General features: G+C 34.7%; 2 protein-coding genes across 2 annotated transcripts in view; one reads left to right on the forward strand and one right to left on the reverse strand.

The window, feature by feature from the left end:
* The window catches only part of LOC111998486 (MLP-like protein 28), a 37,868-nt gene extending 26,842 nt beyond the window's left edge, over positions 1-11,026 (reverse strand). The window contains 1 exon segment of the mRNA XM_065759860.1: positions 10,677-11,026. Coding sequence (XP_065615932.1) covers positions 10,677-10,863 — 187 coding nt within the window. The 5' untranslated portion in view covers positions 10,864-11,026.
* On the forward strand, positions 1,938-7,743 carry LOC111991885 (putative disease resistance protein At1g50180). The gene is made up of 2 exons (XM_065759859.1): positions 1,938-2,152; positions 2,796-7,743. The coding sequence occupies exon 2, from the start codon at positions 2,987-2,989 to the stop codon at positions 4,961-4,963; it is 1,977 nt and encodes a 658-aa protein (XP_065615931.1). The 5' UTR covers positions 1,938-2,152; positions 2,796-2,986; the 3' UTR covers positions 4,964-7,743.
* Positions 11,027-17,544: the final 6,518 nt, after the last annotated feature.

Raw genomic sequence — 17,544 nt, forward strand, 5'->3', positions numbered from 1 at the left:
TGTGGGATATGTGCCAAATGTTAAATATTTGGCACATATCCCACACCAAACCCAATTTTAGCCTATTTAGTAGATGTGGCATATATTATTTTTTTTGCAACATTGAACAGTACCGTGGCAAATTTGCCACGGTACGGAATGCATGTGGCAAAAAATTTTTCTTTTAATGTGTAGATTGTGTTGATAAGTTGTAATAAATATTATTTTAATGTGTAGTAAATATTATTTTAATGTATAGAATTGAATTATAAAACATCTGATAAATGAGATGTTGTAAAATGATGTGGTAAAATAATAAAGTAAGCCTTTGGTGTGGTAAAATGACATAATTTTTAGAACATCTGCTACGGATGCTCTAAGGCCCCCAAATAAAAAAAGGCCCCCACTTGTTAAAAAAAAAAATTATATATATATAATATATTTATCTATATATTTTAATTACAAGAAAAAAAATATTTTAGATACTTTTATTGGTTAATAAAATGCATTAAAAAAATCACATTGTATCTTAAAATGGAAAATACTGCACCATAACAGTGCATACAACTTGATAGGATAAGACTGCACAATGCAAATAGCACTGTGCAGTCTTGTCCACAAGCCCCAACACATCACAAGGCCTAAGCTAAGCTGGGCCCCACACAACTCCACACTAATTAATAAGTTATCACATTTTTTTTATAATGCAAATTTATCAATTATTATAAATTATCACACCAATTAATTATTTGATGTATATTATATCAACTCATTTGTATTATAGTGATACTAATTTATTAAACCATGTAATAAATTAATTTTTATTTGTAGAAATTTAGACTTTAAAGTTAAAAAAAGAATCCACTTAAAATTTTCGCCTAAGGCCCTTAAAATTGTTGAGCCAGCCCTGATTTTCCTTTTTCTTTTTTCCTTTCATTTGTAAATTTTACCCTTCTATTTTACTTCCCCAATCCTCTGCTTGCTTTGGCCTAAAATATTTTCAAATTTCAAGTAAAAACTTTGCTTGTTTTTCTCCTAGTTAATTACAATTTAAAAGAACTTTAAAATAATATTTTCAGACATTCTCATGAGAAGATCACTCAATTTTCTCCTACAAAGAATAACAAAAAAAAGAAAAAAAAAAGGATAAGTGGTTCAAATAGTGACATTAAATTTGATTTGTTGTGTCCACAACAATAGCTATGGTGGACGGCAGTACATGTGATATTACTTTTGTTATCATGTGGCATGAGATCAATGAGTCTATATCAAAAATATGTTTTTTATTTTTTAAATAAATATTTTTTTTTTTTAAAGGAAAGAAATAATACTTTATCATGAAATAAAGAAAAACAATATTGAAAGGATAAATTTGTAATTTTCTTTAACACTCTCAAGTCTCAAGTGTCGTTTCTAAAAAAAAAAAGTCTCTAGTGTCAATTATTCGATCCTTTTCCACCCTACCAGAAGGATGAAAATTGACAGTTCCATGGCAAAAGATAGAAGCAGACACGCAGGACCATCTTCATCCCAAAATAATAATAATAATAATAATAATAATAATAATTAAAAAACGGCAAAGATGTTGAAGGGTTCACGAAACTCAAAGTACAAGATAAGACCCAGTCAACACTTTTTTTTTTTCTTTCCAAAATTATTATAAACCTTTTATTTTAGCAGAAACAATTAATTATGGCTTAACTAAATTATGACTAAGGAATTTACTGTTTTCATTAACACCATTTTCATGCTAAAATTTCTTATGATCCAAGAGGAATCTTCTATATATTTAGATGCTCCATCGGCATCAGTTTTCCTTCTAATCCAGTAAGAGTAATCTCTTGTTTAATGAATTTTCATGAAAAAAATTTTCCTCAAATAAGTTTAGTCTGTAACGTCCCAGTCAAAAAAATAAAATAAAGGTCAGATATTTTTTTTAAGTCCCACGTGCCCCACCTAGCACTCTAACCCCCACCATTACTTGTCCCCTTGGCCGGCCATGTTACTTCTCTTCTCTTTTGTTCTTCTTCATTTTTCTCTCACACACTCTTTTCGCTCCCACAGACTCTCCCACCGTTGCTACTTCATACCACCATTTTCACCATCATTTTTACGGCAAGATCACCGGAAAATTTTTAAGAATTTCTAAGCACCTTCACATATTTTATTTGAGGTAAAAATTTCTAATCTTTTTTGTGGGTTTTATATTTTTGCTTGAGGCTATTTTTTATCTAAGCTTTAATAATGATAGCTATGTGAGTTATGAGCATTGAAAGTAATATTTTTGTGTTTATATGTATGGTTTTGTATTGGTGGAATTATTTGATAAGTGGGTTTATGGGTTGTGCTAATGATGACTATCTAAGGTTTATTTATTGTGGAAATTTAGGTGTTTTGAGTTATAACATGTGATGGTGAGTAAATCTAATTTTTTTCATTGCTATTGGGTTTATTTGGAGTTAGTTGAAGTTTTAAATTTCTTCTAAAAATGAAAAATCTACAAGTATTTTTGAGATGTCTTTCTCATTCTGTTTGGGACTATTTAATAATTACATTACTTATTTAAATAATTTAATAAATCATGTGTTCTGATATGGTCTTACAATGGGCCACATCTAACCCAGTTTGCCAGTTTGAAAGAAAACTTTGTTCGTTATTCTTGCATTCAAGTGTTCTTTTGGCCCCAACAAAAGCAAGTGTTTGCACGAAATTTTATAATTATTAGCTGTATATAGAAGAAAATTTGAAGAGTCACAATCAAGATATATGTAAGCAATGACTGAATAATTTTTTTTTTTTTTGGGTTTATTAATTAGGCGCTGATTGACTCAGAAATGCTTTATTTAAAGTTTGATGATCAACTGGCTGGAAGTCAATGGCAACCCAGCCAAGATATGTGAATCATCCTTTGTTAGAGCTCAGGCACCTAAAATATGTGACCCAAGAGAAGTCAATACCGCTCAGATGAAATAGTATCTTCCCTGGAGTAAGAAGGGAGGCAAATTAAATGGCAGAGATTGCAGTAACCTTAGTCATCGACAAGCTGATCCCATTATTGTCTGAAGAAGCCAAAATATTGAAGGGCGTACATGTACAACTTGCTGACATAAAAAAGGAACTGGACTATATTCAGGCTTTTCTTAGGGATGCAGATGCAATGGCAGAGAAAGAAGACAGAAGTGATGTTGTAAAACTCTGGGTGAAAGATGTGCGGGAAGTAGCTGAGTGCATTGAAGATGTCATAGAGGAGTACAACTTCCACATCGCACAACATGGTCAACGGCATGGGTTCAAAGGTTTCTTCCAAAAAGTTGCTCATTTGGTCAGAAGTCTCAAACATCAGCATGACATTACCTCGGAGATTCAAAATATCAAAACATCACTCTCCCAAATCAAGACCAGAGGAAAAATGTACGAATCCAAAGAGCAAGGATCAAGCAGCAATGCAACAGATGTTACATGGTATGACCCTCGACTGGAGGCCCATTTCATTGGGGAAGCTGAAGTTGTAGGTATCGGTAGTTCTAGAGACGAATTAATAACTTGGCTGGTGAAGGGCACATCTCAACTCATTGCAATTGCAGTCTTAGGCATGGGTGGTATCGGCAAGACCACTCTTGCCAAGAAAGCTTTTGACAACGATAGAGTGAAACAACACTTCGATCACTGTATTTGGATCACAGTATCTCAATCATACAACATGAAAGAGCTATTGAAAGACATGATAAGGCGATGCTATGACACATTGGAAGGGACTGTAGCTGAGGAGACCAACACATTTGACGAGGTATCACTCATCAGCAAATTGAGGAGATGTCTACAAAATAAGAGGTGCGTAGTTGTCTTTGATGATTTATGGAATAAAGATTTTTGGAGAACTATGAAGCACGTTTTTCCTGATGATAACAAAGGCAGTAGGATAATAGTCACAACACGTAATCATGATGTTGCTTCTTCCTGCAAAGAATTTTCAATTGTTCATATTTATAAAATGCAACCTTTACCTCCAGAAAAGGCCATGGAACTCTTTTGCAAAAGGGCATTCAAGTACTCTATATTTGAGGGACGTTGTCCCCCAGAGCTGGAGCAATTGTCTGTTGACATTGTAGCAAGATGCAAAGGGTTACCACTAGCAATTGTGGTTATAGGTGGTCTTCTGTCAACTAAGGAAATGGTTGTCTCTGAATGGAAAAATTTTCATGATAATCTTAGTTTAGAGTTTGAAAACAATCCAGATCTCACAAGCATAAAAAAAATTTTGTCCTTTAGTTATCATGATCTCCCTTATTACCTTAAACCATGTTTCTTATATCTTGGGATGTATCCAGAGGACTATGCTGTAAGGTGTCCAACATTAATTAAAAAGTGGATAGCTGAGGGTTTTGTAAACGAAGATAAATGCAAGACATTGGAGGAAATTGCAAATAAGTACTTATCTGAGCTCATCCACAGAAGCTTGGTTCAAGTATCAATGGTAAAGGATGGGAAAGCAAAGTTTTTAAAAATCCATGATCTGATTCGCGAGGTCATCCTTTCAAAAGCTACAGACTTGAATTTCTATCAGGTTTTGGAGAAAGAGGATGCAAGTTTCCATGGGCGAAGCCGGCGCTTGTCAATTATGGATGAGTTTCTAAAAACCAATGGGAATTCAAATGTTTGGGATAATCATAATCATGAAAACAGCAGAAATGTGCTAAATAGCTTCCAAAGATATAGATATCCCCTCTCCATTCTTTTCATTGACACTAAAAAGTTTCAAGGGACCGCACAAGATTTTGGGAATATTCTTCACAAAGGCATTGCAAGTGGATACTTTTTAAGGTTACAGATTCTAGATCTTGGAGATGCACGTGTATACACAACTGGATTGCCTAACAACATTGGAGAGTTAATTCATCTGATGAATCTAAACTTAAGGGGAACTTTGATAAAGGAAATCCCACCTTCTTTTTTCAACTTACCAAACCTCCAAACTCTGTGTTGAATATTAGCTTTGATGCCATGTTGAATATTAGCTTTGATGCCATGTTAAATGGAGAATATTATCAAACGCAATGTGTTATACCATGTTGTGTATGCTAGAGTGGATGCGGAAGAGGAAGCATAAAATAGGAACATCAAGAACACGAGGGTTACGTGGTTCAGCCTTGACGGCCTACATCCACGGAGGAATCCCTTAAGGGCTACATCTTTATTGTGTAGGAGTGTAGTACAATAACCTGTGTTACAATGAACCCTAACATGAGTATATATAGGCGACTAAACCCTAGACTACTAGTACAAGTAGGACTGGGTTTGGGCCTATTACATTGGGCTAATATATGTTTAATATATATCTCTAACACCCTCCCTCAAACTCAAGGCGGAAGCTCGATGAAGGCTTGAGGTTGGATAAGCATGAGAAGATTACTTGGAGATGCCTTGAAGAATGCCTTTGAAGAAACCACAATGAAGAATGTGCCAATTGACCAAATTTGGAGTTTCAAATGAAGAAACGGAGTCCAAAATTGGAATCTACGCGAAAAACTGAGCAAGATAGGCCCTTTCGGAAATTTTGACTTTTGGTCAAAGGTCAACGCAAAAAGTCAAAGTCAACTGGTCCAGGGTCAAAGTCAACGGATACTGGTCCGGGTCGGTTCCGGGTTTCCGGGTCGGGTCACGGATCGGGCAGCAGAGCCGATGACGTCATCCTATGACGTGTCGCTGACGTGGACTAGGGCTGATGTGGCAACGGCTTGCGTGGCGAAGGCTGGCTTGTGCTGACGTGGCAAGATGATGTCATCGGATGACGTCAGCAGCAGTTTTCCGGCGCGTGGAGGAGCGTGATAAGTCCACCGGCGCGTGAACGAGATGCCAGAAACGCTAGCGGCGCGTGTGGGCGCGTGTCTTTGTTTCGGCTGCCGGGCTTCCTGGGTTTTGTAGATCGGTGGGTGAAGACGCCGACAGAGCGGCGCGTGTACCATAATGCAGTCTAAATTCCAGAATTTCGGCGGCGCGTGGGAGGAGCAAACCGAGGCTTTGTCAGCGCGTGGAGGCGCGTTCAGCCGTCGTTAGATTCCAGGTTCCTGGGTTTTGATCGCGAGAGGCCGAGGAGCACATCTGTATGGTTGGTTTCATCAGGTGAAGCATCGATTTGCACAGATCTGAGATTGAAGCCACGGGTTTGCTTGAGTTTGTGATCTTTGGGCACAGCAGTTACACAACAACGATGATTTCGTGGGAGCTGTGTGATGCAGTGGGTCCTGATCTGAAAGCAAGCATAGGTGACTTTAGATGATGGTGTGCACGTGATGATCTTCTTTGCTGTGTAGAGATGTTTGTTTGATGCCAAGAACGAAGTTTGGCTCTGATACCATGTTGAATATTAGCTTTGATGCCATGTTGAATATTAGCTTTGATGCCATGTTAAATGGAGAATATTATCAAACGCAATGTGTTATACCATGTTGTGTATGCTAGAGTGGATGCGGAAGAGGAAGCATAAAATAGGAACATCAAGAACACGAGGGTTACGTGGTTCAGCCTTGACGGCCTACATCCACGGAGGAATCCCTTAAGGGCTACATCTTTATTGTGTAGGAGTGTAGTACAATAACCTGTGTTACAATGAATCCTAACATGAGTATATATAGGCGACTAAACCCTAGACTACTAGTACAAGTAGGACTGGGTTTGGGCCTATTACATTGGGCTAATATATGTTTAATATATATCTCTAACACTCTGGATTTGATGCATACTGGTATACGTATTTTTCATATTCCAACAAAGAAACTGCAGAAACTTAAGCATCTATACTTAGACTCCCGAACTAAATTTGTGACTCAAATAAGTGACAATTCCTTGAAGAATCTCCAAACGTTGAAGACAAAGTTGGAGAAAGGTTATAGAGATGATGACAGTCCTCTGATTGATGGCCTGGACAAGTTGATCAACCTTAGAGAACTGAAACTAAAACTTGACATAGAGCCATCACAGCAAAAGAAAGTGACAGATCATGTTGTGAAACTAAAGCACCTTCATTCTTTGAAGTTGACAACAGCCAAGGCAAATGCAATGCATCATGGGGTTCTGTGGTTGGAGCCTTTGTCAGGTCTTGAAAATCTCACCCTCCTACACTTGCACGGAGTAATATCTGATTCAAGGGTCATCATAAATACAAATGGACTCCCACAAACCTTGACTCATCTTAAGTTGACGATGTGCGACCTTTCAGATGATCCAATGCCAGTGTTAGAGAAGCTTCACAACCTTAGATGGCTATTTCTGAGCTCTGGTTCTTATACAGGGAGTAGCATGGTTTGCTCCAAAGGAGGCTTTCCCCAACTTCTTTATTTGAAATTCAGTGAATTAGAACTGAAAGAGTGGAATATAGAGGAGCAAGCAATGCCAAGGCTCATGGAGATTGAGGTTAAGCAATGCTGGAGTTTGGAAGTCCCCACTGGCTTAAAGAATGTAAAGAGTCTCTGCCAATTGAAGTTCACAAATATGCCTCCTGCATTCATGGCATTAATTGAGAAAACCAAAGAGCAAAATTGGGAGATCATTAATTTTCAGGGACCGGTGGTAATGGAATTCGGGAGCCCATAACACAGTGCAGTGCATTGTAAGTTTTGTAATTAACAAAATCATTCCATTTCGAGTTCCCTTTTGTTTTCTTTTTCAATTTTGCTTTTCATTCATCTGTACTAATGTATCTGTCAAACTGGCTTTGTAGTTTGTATCATATTGGTAAGACTGGTTTTTATTTTGTTTTTCCGTAGTAATATGTTTGTTTGATGTATAGACTAATCAAATTCAAGGATGTATTGGAAGTTTAATATATATATATATATGTTATAAATAAATAAAAAAAAATTGTTATAAATAAATTAAAAAAAAAACCTTAAATTATATAATAAAAGCATATATATATATATATATATAGAGAGAGAGAGAGAGAGAGGTTGATAATCTATATAGTTAAAGAACTATCTTTCAAATTGTATGAATCTTTTGATAATAGAATCTATATATATATATATATATATCTAAAAGTTGAAGTGTAACATTTATTGTTGTTACGTTCTAGCTAAGCCACATCAGCGCCATATCATTATTTATTTCCTTATTTAATTTTTTCTTTTAGATTTATTGGTTGACATTTATTGAGCATTTCCTTAAATTCAGGTATTATTCTATCTCCAACTCTATCATGTGTCTTTCCATTAATCCAGACTCTTCAAATGCCACTATTATATGGAATTCTGACAGTCACTGATAGATTACAACCTCCTCACTTTCTCTATTTGTTGTAACTTGTAACGTCTTCCATTTATTAGGTATGATATGACAAATATTGCCATGTGGCAAACAATTATTGATACATGTCAGTATTTTTAGCATGCGTAAAAAATATGCACTATATATAAGTTCTACTATTATAATTAATATCCACTGTAATCTTAAATGCTCCATCAAATTTTTTTTTTCTTAGATATTTTTTAAGTGACCGAAAAGTCACGTTTTACCATAACTAAATCACTCGTAACAAAATCTATCGTTTCCTAAGGAAAAAAAAAAAAAACCACTCTTTCCTTTTTCTTTTTCTTTTTTTGTTTTTTTCCCCTCTATAACTCCTAAAACACAAATCTAATTATTATGAAATTTGGATTTAAAAAAATTTATGTTTTTTTTCCCTTTCCATAAACCTAAAGATCTACACTCACTTTCCTCTTTTTTCCATTTTCCTATTACCATAACATCTACACTCTCTTTCCTCTACTTTCATTTTCCTATAACCACCACCCTTAACGTTCCAATTAAGCATATCTCTACACCTCTCCTTCTCTCCTTCTTTATCAGCATATGATCCAATATTACCTTTTATTTTTTGTTTCCATTTGAATGTTAAGCTGCCAATATTTTTCTTTGCCATTTTCATTCAGCATTTATTTATACTTCCTATTGCATTGCCATAATAGACTCCTTTTACCTTTTTAAGTTTACTCTTTTTTAAACCGTTACATTTTATGGGTCTATCCAACCTTTCATATGTTGATATATGATTGTTACCAAAAAAATTAATAAATCTTCTACATCCTTTCCTCTTCTTTTGAGAAAAAAGTCAAAAACTTCAACTCTATATATTTCTTATATTTGGATTGTCTCTGTCAATCACTCTAATACATTTTTCTCTCCAAAAAAAATCTCTCTAATACATGAAGTTTAGGCGTTGTAGCAGGGAAATTAACCTCACCATGGCAACAGTACCTCCCTCCCTCTCCCTCTCTAACCTTATTCTTCATGTATTTGCATGTTCTCAATTCACATATTTCCTTCTTTGTATTGTTCATCAAAATTTCCTTCTTTGTATTTAGAATTTGTGGTTGAATGGTTATTTTGTGACCAAAGATTTATTTTTCTTAAAAGCTTGAAATGGTTAATATTATCTCAAGGTTAGTGGTAAAGTTTTGAATCTCGATGCTTGGATGGGTTTACTTTAGATTAATGTTTGTATAACTTTAAGCATAAAATAGTTTTATAGGAATCAATTTGTTTGTACAATTCTACTTGTATTTTTAGTACAAAACTTATATTTGGTTGGGATTCTTCTTTGTATGACATGTAGTACTATTTCACGTCTTTGTTCTTATAATGCTGCATTGATAAAAACATGTGAAATTTAGATGAGAAGCAACGTCTTATAAATACCTCTACTTCCGATGCACATAAAACACACACAAGCATACTTTTTTCCTTTGATAAAAATACGCAAGCGTACTTTCATTTTGAGTTATATATCAATTTGACCATTCATAAATTTTATTTTATTTTTATAATGATTTGCATGTTGAGTATTCCTCTTATTTTGCGCGTTATGTACTTTTTTCCATATTTATTATCCGCAATCTAATGCCTTAGTCTATCCGTTTGAATATTAAATTGAGAAAGTATATACAGTTTCAAGTGTAGCACGAATAGCTTATCAAAAAGTGTAGCACAAATATATTTTGTTGTGTTTTGCAATAAATTTGTTTATTTATTAATTTTTTGGGCTTTGGTATCTATAATATAAGAGCATTCCCATCAGTATGTGGAAACTCATGTATAATACAAATAACTACCATTTTTACACATTTTATATCAAAATTGCTCCACATCAGTGCTTCCAAAGTCTGGTATAATCATCTATATTTATCCATGAGCTACAGTAACCGTGTATATATACACGGTTACTGTAGCACATGTATTTATTATTTTATTAATATAAATTCGCACCATTTTTTTTTTTTTTTTTTTTTTTTTTTTTTTGTATTTTTGTTTTTTGTTTTCTATTGTTTTGATATTTTGATAGTTACAATAATAAGAAAGGGGGATTTTTTTTTAAAAGAAAAAAGGAGAGGGGAGATTTGACTCATGGTTCTTCCTAAAAAAGGTTAGCCTAATATTTATAAGCTTGACTTATTAATATTGCTTGGAAAAGGTTTAAAGGTAAAAAAAAAATAAGACTATCATATACTGCTATCTCATTTTAATTATCAAATCAAAATGTTTAGTAATGGTAGTCTAATTCAGCTAAACAACTTACCAGCAACAAGAAGCTTAAGTAATTGAAAGACTGTTGGACCTTAACGTAGGTTTGCACTATCAAATTAGTTGTTAAATTAAGGCACACACTATTAATCAAGGTTAATTACAACTTCAAGTTCCCTTACCATGGACATAGTCCCAGCAAATTACAGAGCCCTCGTTGCCCCAGTCACCTTCATGTAAAGCAACACCCTGTATTTTGTCAGGGCACACATTTGATATGTGGTGTGGCCTGCAGCTGAAAACCTCATGGAAAATTTCGGCAGACGCCTTTATCTCTACATCAGTCTCCACCTTACCAAACAGAGACATTTTTTTCTTTTTCCTGATCTAATTCCTAAACTGATTAATCAATAAAAATATATCAGTAATACCCCACTTTTGCCAGTTTACTTTGGCTGGCAGCCTGGCACACTTATATAGAAGTTTTATGTGCCTTAGTTAAGGATCCAGTTCACATGGTATTGCTTGTAACCTAGAGAAATGTGTCTTTTTTTTTTTTTTTGGCTAAACTAGAGAAAGGTGTCATTGATTTGCATATAAAAAGAAATTATTTTATTCCCTAAGCAGATATGCCATTGATATGTTTAGGGAATCACATTATTAAAGTGAGAAATTATTTGGTACACCGAGTGATTTCTTTTGACATAAATTATTGTATATCTCATCATGATTATGTTTCAGTATTAGCATCTTCCAGGGCATACCGGGTTATGGTTCAGACCATATGTATCACATATATAACTCCTTTTCCCTTGCACTGGAACAATCACAGAAAGATAGAAACCGATCAACATAATTCTATCAAATTGATGGTAACCACTGCCAGGGTGACAAAGTATAATTCATCATTAAACTATCCCTCATGCTCTCATATTGAATTAGAAAAAGAACAATCCACAATGACACGCTCCTATGTTAACAAATTAGAAATGATAAGACAAGTATCTTTAAAAATATTATAATGATCAAATAATAGTGATCGATAATCATAAAAAAGAATCAAAGTAAAGCAGCACTGCAGCAACCACAAATATAGTAGCAGTGGGACAAATAGTTTATGATAATAAGAAACAAAAAGAAAAACAAGTGGCTTACATTTTATAGGAGTTCAAATCAAAATCGCATCAAGAAAAATCTTATGAACATAGACATGTGTGAATAAGTCTAAATTACTTGAAGGGACTGGTAGACATTGATAGCAGTACCATCCTAGCTATTAGCATTTCAGGTCAGTCCAACAAATGATTCAGTCAAGTCATAGTAGCACGCGTTAGAAATGAAAAATCTATTTCGACTCTGTACGATTAATCTAGCGGAGTTTTAGTGATTTATTGATCAATAACACTAATTATAAAACAATTCACACAGATAAATAGTTCAAAGCACATATATGAAATTATGAATACCAAAATCTAAATGCAATAAAATATGAAAGCAGTAAAACCAATATATAAGATTTGATAAATGCGCGCGGGTATGTTTGTGCATATGTGTGCAGCTGCATGTGCGCGTCCCTGTTTATAGTCTCAAGCCTCCGTGATATTTTTTGGCTAGTGTGAGTGTTTGTGTGCACGCTCGTGTGTGTTTGTACAGAGTCTCAAGCCTCCGTATTTTTTTTTTCCTGATTTAGTTGGCGTTATGTTAGATTAGTGGGATTAGTATTTTTTTTTATTGGTACGTGCTTGTGAAAATGCAAGTTTTTTTCAGTCAAAAAAGAAAATGCAAGTTTTTTTTTTTTTTTTTTTTTGGGGGGGGGGGGGGGGGGGGAACAAAATGCAAGCCCATTAACTCATCTGACACCCAACACTATTCTATCATATTGATGATACCCATTGACCATGCGCAAATATTGAATTAGAAAAGGAACAATCCACGCTCATATGTTTACAAATTAAAATGAAAGGACAAGCTATCTTTAAAAATATTATCATGAACAAATAATAATGATCAAAAATCATAAAAAAGAATCAAAGTAGAGCAGCAACCACAACAACTAATTGTGCCAGGCCAATAACATGATTCATGTCGCTTTGATACTATTTTTGACCCAAAAAAAAGTACCAGTGCGTAAAATAGATTATAATAATAGGAAAATAAAAACAAAAACAAAACCAATGGGTTACATTTTATAGGAGTACAAGTCTATGTCACTTCGAGAAAAAGCTTATGAACATGGACATGTACTAAATTACACCAAGCGAATGGTAGACATTGATAGCAGTACAACCCTACCTTACAGGTCAGTCCAACATATGATTCAATCAAGTCACATTAGCACGCGTGCACTAGTTAGAAATTGAAAAATATATTTACTTTAGATTCTTATAAGATTAATATAGCAGAATTTACGGATTTATTGATCAATAACACTAATTATAATACAATTCACACAAATAACTAATTCAATCACATATATTAATACCAAATCTAAGTACAATAAATATGAATTAAAGCAGTAAAAACAATATATAAGATTTTCCAAATGTGTGCGCACATTGATGTGTGTATGCATCTCCTATTCATGTTTGTGTATGTGGGCATGTGTAGGGGTGATGCACGGATCTCATTATCAAAATCAATTTCTACAGACGACAATTGATTTGTGATGGTGTTAAATTCATTCAGATGTTATGCTACTGATGTGTTCTCTGCCATTTTTAGTTGGGAGGCAATGAGGATGATAGTAAGCAATTCTATAGGAAAAGAAAAGCTAAAGTACAATGACATATGAGATTTAATTTTGGTTGAAGAGATTCGTAGAAGAGATGTGGGTGAAACCTCAGGATCTGGTTTTGTCCTAAACCTTGAGACAAGAGGCAGAGGTAATGACAGAAATTCTAATTGGGGAAAATCAAAATCTAGAAATTCTAATTAGAACAGAAGTAAATCTAGATCAGGCCAACAAGTACAATGCTGGATTTGTGGGAAAAATTGATTTTGGTAAGGTGTATTTGGCTGATTGATACCACTTGTTGGAGAGATAAAATACATTGGAGAGCTTTTTGAATAATTAATATAACATATGGAGACACACTTTAACCCAAAAGACCTAAGCTCAATGGGTATGTGCTCAGTTACGTTATATTAACTACTCATTATTCTAATCTTTATTCAATGTGAGACTTTACTGACACGTATACACCTAACAATGGTTGCCTGTGCCTGTGCCTGTGCCTGTGCCAGTCTTTTATGTTAATGTACTCCTTGAGAGTCTCAAGTTTTTGTAATTAATTTATTAATTTTTTATAATTTAGTTGGCTTTATGTTTGTCGGATTTTCTATGTTTATTGGATTTGGAATTTCTGATATTACGCTGTGGTTTATTTGGCTTTCCTGTGATTATCAATTTTGATATAAAGGTATGTCCATATGTGCTTGTTAATATGCAACCCCATTACCTCATGTCCTCATCTAACACCCCGACCATGCCCTCGAAATTTGGGTTCAGAGGACACTGTCCTATGATTCCTATCAGTCAAACAGCAACATGGTGGCAGAGTTTCGAAGCTGAAGGACTCAGGTTGAGTGGAAGGTTGACACCAATTTTGGAAGCATCCAATCAGGAAATCACATCTATTTTACGTGAATGTTCATTGCTTGGATTTATCGATGGGTCTCTCATATGTCGGATACTCCTATGTGGTGTATTAGGGATTGTACATGATATATAACTAACGAAGAAGATCCAATGTATTATGAACGGATCACAAAATTGTTTTTATTTATTTATTTATTTACTTTTTTATAATTATTTTTAAATACTTGCTAGTTTTTGGTGTAAGTGAAATTCAAATTTCAGATATCTAATTAAAAAATAAGAGGCTTTACTAGTTGGTCAATTTACAACCAGCTATAAGAGATCAAGTACTTTTTACATTCATAAATTCAATTCTCTCCCCCAACCATTAATTATTGGACATGATTCAAAATAAAAAGCTTAAGGAATTCATTAAAGCAGGTTCACATCAGTTTCAAGATCCAGTATACTGAATCTCATAATTGATCTGTATAGTATCAAAAAATGATGACTCTGTTAAATATTAGTATTAATGTGTATATTATGTTGTATATGCTAAAATGGATGCGGAAAAGGAAATATAGAGTAGAAACATGATAACATAAAGATTATGTGGTTCAGTCTTGACGGCTTATGTCCATGGAGGAAATCTGGCCTTAAGGGCTACATTTCTATTGTATAAAAGTGTAGTATAAAGCTTGTATTACAGTGAACCGTGTTAGGTTCTATAAGTTTAAAATAATTGGCCAACTGAGAATACAAAAATATCTAGGTATAGATCATAGTATCTATAGGCTATTTAAAACTTGCCCAGGTATAAATCATAAAGTCTATAGAGTATATTAGACAATGCTCAAGGCGTTGCAAGTTAGAATACAAGAATAAAGGAAACTGCAGATTCAAGAAAACAAAGTCTAATAGCTTTGACCAATTGAAGTTGTTATCCAATCAATCGAACCTCGTTTCTACAGAATTTTTATTAAAGCCTAACAGCCCATCAAGCATTTAGAGTTTTAGTCCAAATTCACTAAGTATATATGTAAAGTTGTTATTTACAATTATTTTGTATTAGCTTTAATTCCACGTCAAATTTGATTGTATTTTTGTTCAATCATATGTACCCTGTATTTTATGTGGGATTTTATTGTATAGGTTGTGTGTGTGAGAGAGTATGAAGACCCAAGCGCCTATTGAAGAAAGTGTGGATTTTGCGGGTATTTTACGAGAAGCCTTCCTGCGAAGTGAGCCACGTGCAGAGCATATGACTGGAATGTGAAGAGTCATGACAGCTAATTTTCGCAAGTACTTCGCGGGTAAGGCCTTCCCGTGAGATACCTGCGACACATTTTGTTTTATTATTTTGGCATATCTGCTACACCATGTCTTCACCCACACTATATATACCCACATTACCCACATATTGGAAGGAGTTCTTTTCAGAAAGAAAATCCTAGCCATAACTCTCGAGAGTTAGAAATTGTCATACCCACAATCCTCTACACAATCCTGTGTGATTTTTCTTAACTCCTACCTCTCTATATCCAAATCTTTGAGAGGTTGATAGTCCAAACAATTACCACACCCATTCTGAGTGTAAAGTAAGGTTTTGGTGCTGCTGAGAAGTATTGGAAGAAGCCATTTGTTTGGTGGATGCAATCGGACTGAATTGCGTGATTCAGAAAGCTAGAGAAGAAAATGCTTCGTCAAGTTAGTTGGTAGCAAGAACTTGGAGGGCTCAAGTACATGGGGTAGACTAGGCTAGGAGGGTCTTTTATTATTTGTGTACTCCAACTTATTCTCTAGTGGATCAATTTACCACTTGGAGGGCAATGGAGAGGTTTTTCGCTGAGTTCTTCAGTTTCCTCTTCGATAACACATTGTGGTATTATATTGTGTTTGCATCTTTCTTTCCTATTCTTTTAGCTTTCATTTTATTGTTGATATTTGATGAATATGGCTTAGAGTAGTTATATTGTTTGTTCGCTCGCATCTACTCTATTCTATACTTAGTTTAAGTTAGAGTAAAATCAACTGAGCCATAATTTTTAATTTGGGGGTCTAAATAGCTCTTGTGTTTTCACACACATTTGAGCTTTTAATATATATATATATATATATATAATAAAGTTATTGCACGTTTTTCAAGTCTTGGAGAGCTACTCTTTAGAGATATGAGAGGGTCTGTGCTTTTTACTTTTTCAAGTTTCTACCAGACATCACACTCACACCAATAGTACCGGTAGAATCAAGTTGCAACCCAAGTTTTAGATTTCAAGTGTACTGAAGATAAACGTAAACTGGAGGTTAATGTTGGAAAAGATCCATATCAAATAAGTCTGTAGGATTTAGAGCTAAGTTTGTTAACTCTAGTTAGGTTTACTATGAATTAAATATTTTGGCTGTAATGTTATGTCTAATAGCGGATTGTTTTTCTTGGGATTGGTCCCCCCAAGTTTTTTATCTTAAAACTAGTTTGTTTCATTAGTTTTTCTGGATCGTCATATCATTGTGTTATTTTCGCTCTATTTTTTTTTGAAGTAAATTATTTTACGCATTTTACTATGTTTGTTTTGATGTAAAATATGGTCAACCATAAAATAGTTTCCAGTCAAAGTGGAAAATCAGGCCAACCAACTGTAAAATATTTTACAAAAGTCACTCAGTCATCTCTCCTTACTCTCTTAACATTGTGCTTTCTCAATATCAAAATTTCCCTTCCACAAACCAGACCTTTAGCCTCTGATCCACTCCTAGATGCCACTCATCACCGGCCATTGATCCACTCATTGGTGCCACTCATCACCGATTGCATCTCCACTGCCATTAGCACCACTCACTGATTCACCTCCTTGAGTTTTTTTTTTTTTTCTCATTATCCTCCATCATTGTTGGCCCCACTATTTCTTGGCCACCTCCATCATCATTGATTCGTTCTTTTAGTCTCAGTTTTTTTTTTCCTTTATTGCTGCGTGGCTTTACCGATTTGGGTTTTTGGATGGTTTATGGGTCCTAGATGGCTGGGTTTGTGGGTTGTGGGGGATGGCTGGGATGTTTTTTGGGTCTTTGTGGTGGTTGAGTTGTGGGTTTTAATTGGTGGGTAGCTGAAATGGATTGTGGTGGTGACTCTGTTGTGGGTTGTAGTGGGTGGTTGGCCATCTTTTTTTATCTTTTTTCTCTCCAATAGGTGGATATAAGTGGTCAGGTGTTGGGTTTAAGCTACTACGTTGGTGGTTTGGGTGGTTTTCTTCTTGTGCGATTGTGTTCTATTTCAAGCATTTTTTGAGGTTGGTATGCTAGTGGTTTTTTATCTCATTATCTGTTCTTCCTAGTAGCTGAGAAGCAATTGTAAACCATTTGCAAGTGACAATGAAGAAATGTGAGACAGTCCACTTAATTTTAAAATGTGAGGGAGTACCATGTCGATGTACTAACTAATTACTAGTGGTTATAATGTCATCTTTATTATGCCTGAT

The sequence above is a fragment of the Quercus suber genome, unplaced genomic scaffold (genome assembly GCF_002906115.3).
Source record: "Quercus suber isolate HL8 unplaced genomic scaffold, Cork oak 2.0 scaffold_344, whole genome shotgun sequence".
In the NCBI taxonomy this organism is placed as follows: domain Eukaryota; kingdom Viridiplantae; phylum Streptophyta; class Magnoliopsida; order Fagales; family Fagaceae; genus Quercus; species Quercus suber.

Coding starts and splice junctions, on each gene's coding strand:
- LOC111991885 (XM_065759859.1), top strand. CDS start 2,987: ATGGCAGAGATTGCAGTAACCTTAGTCATCGACAAGCTGATCCCATTA.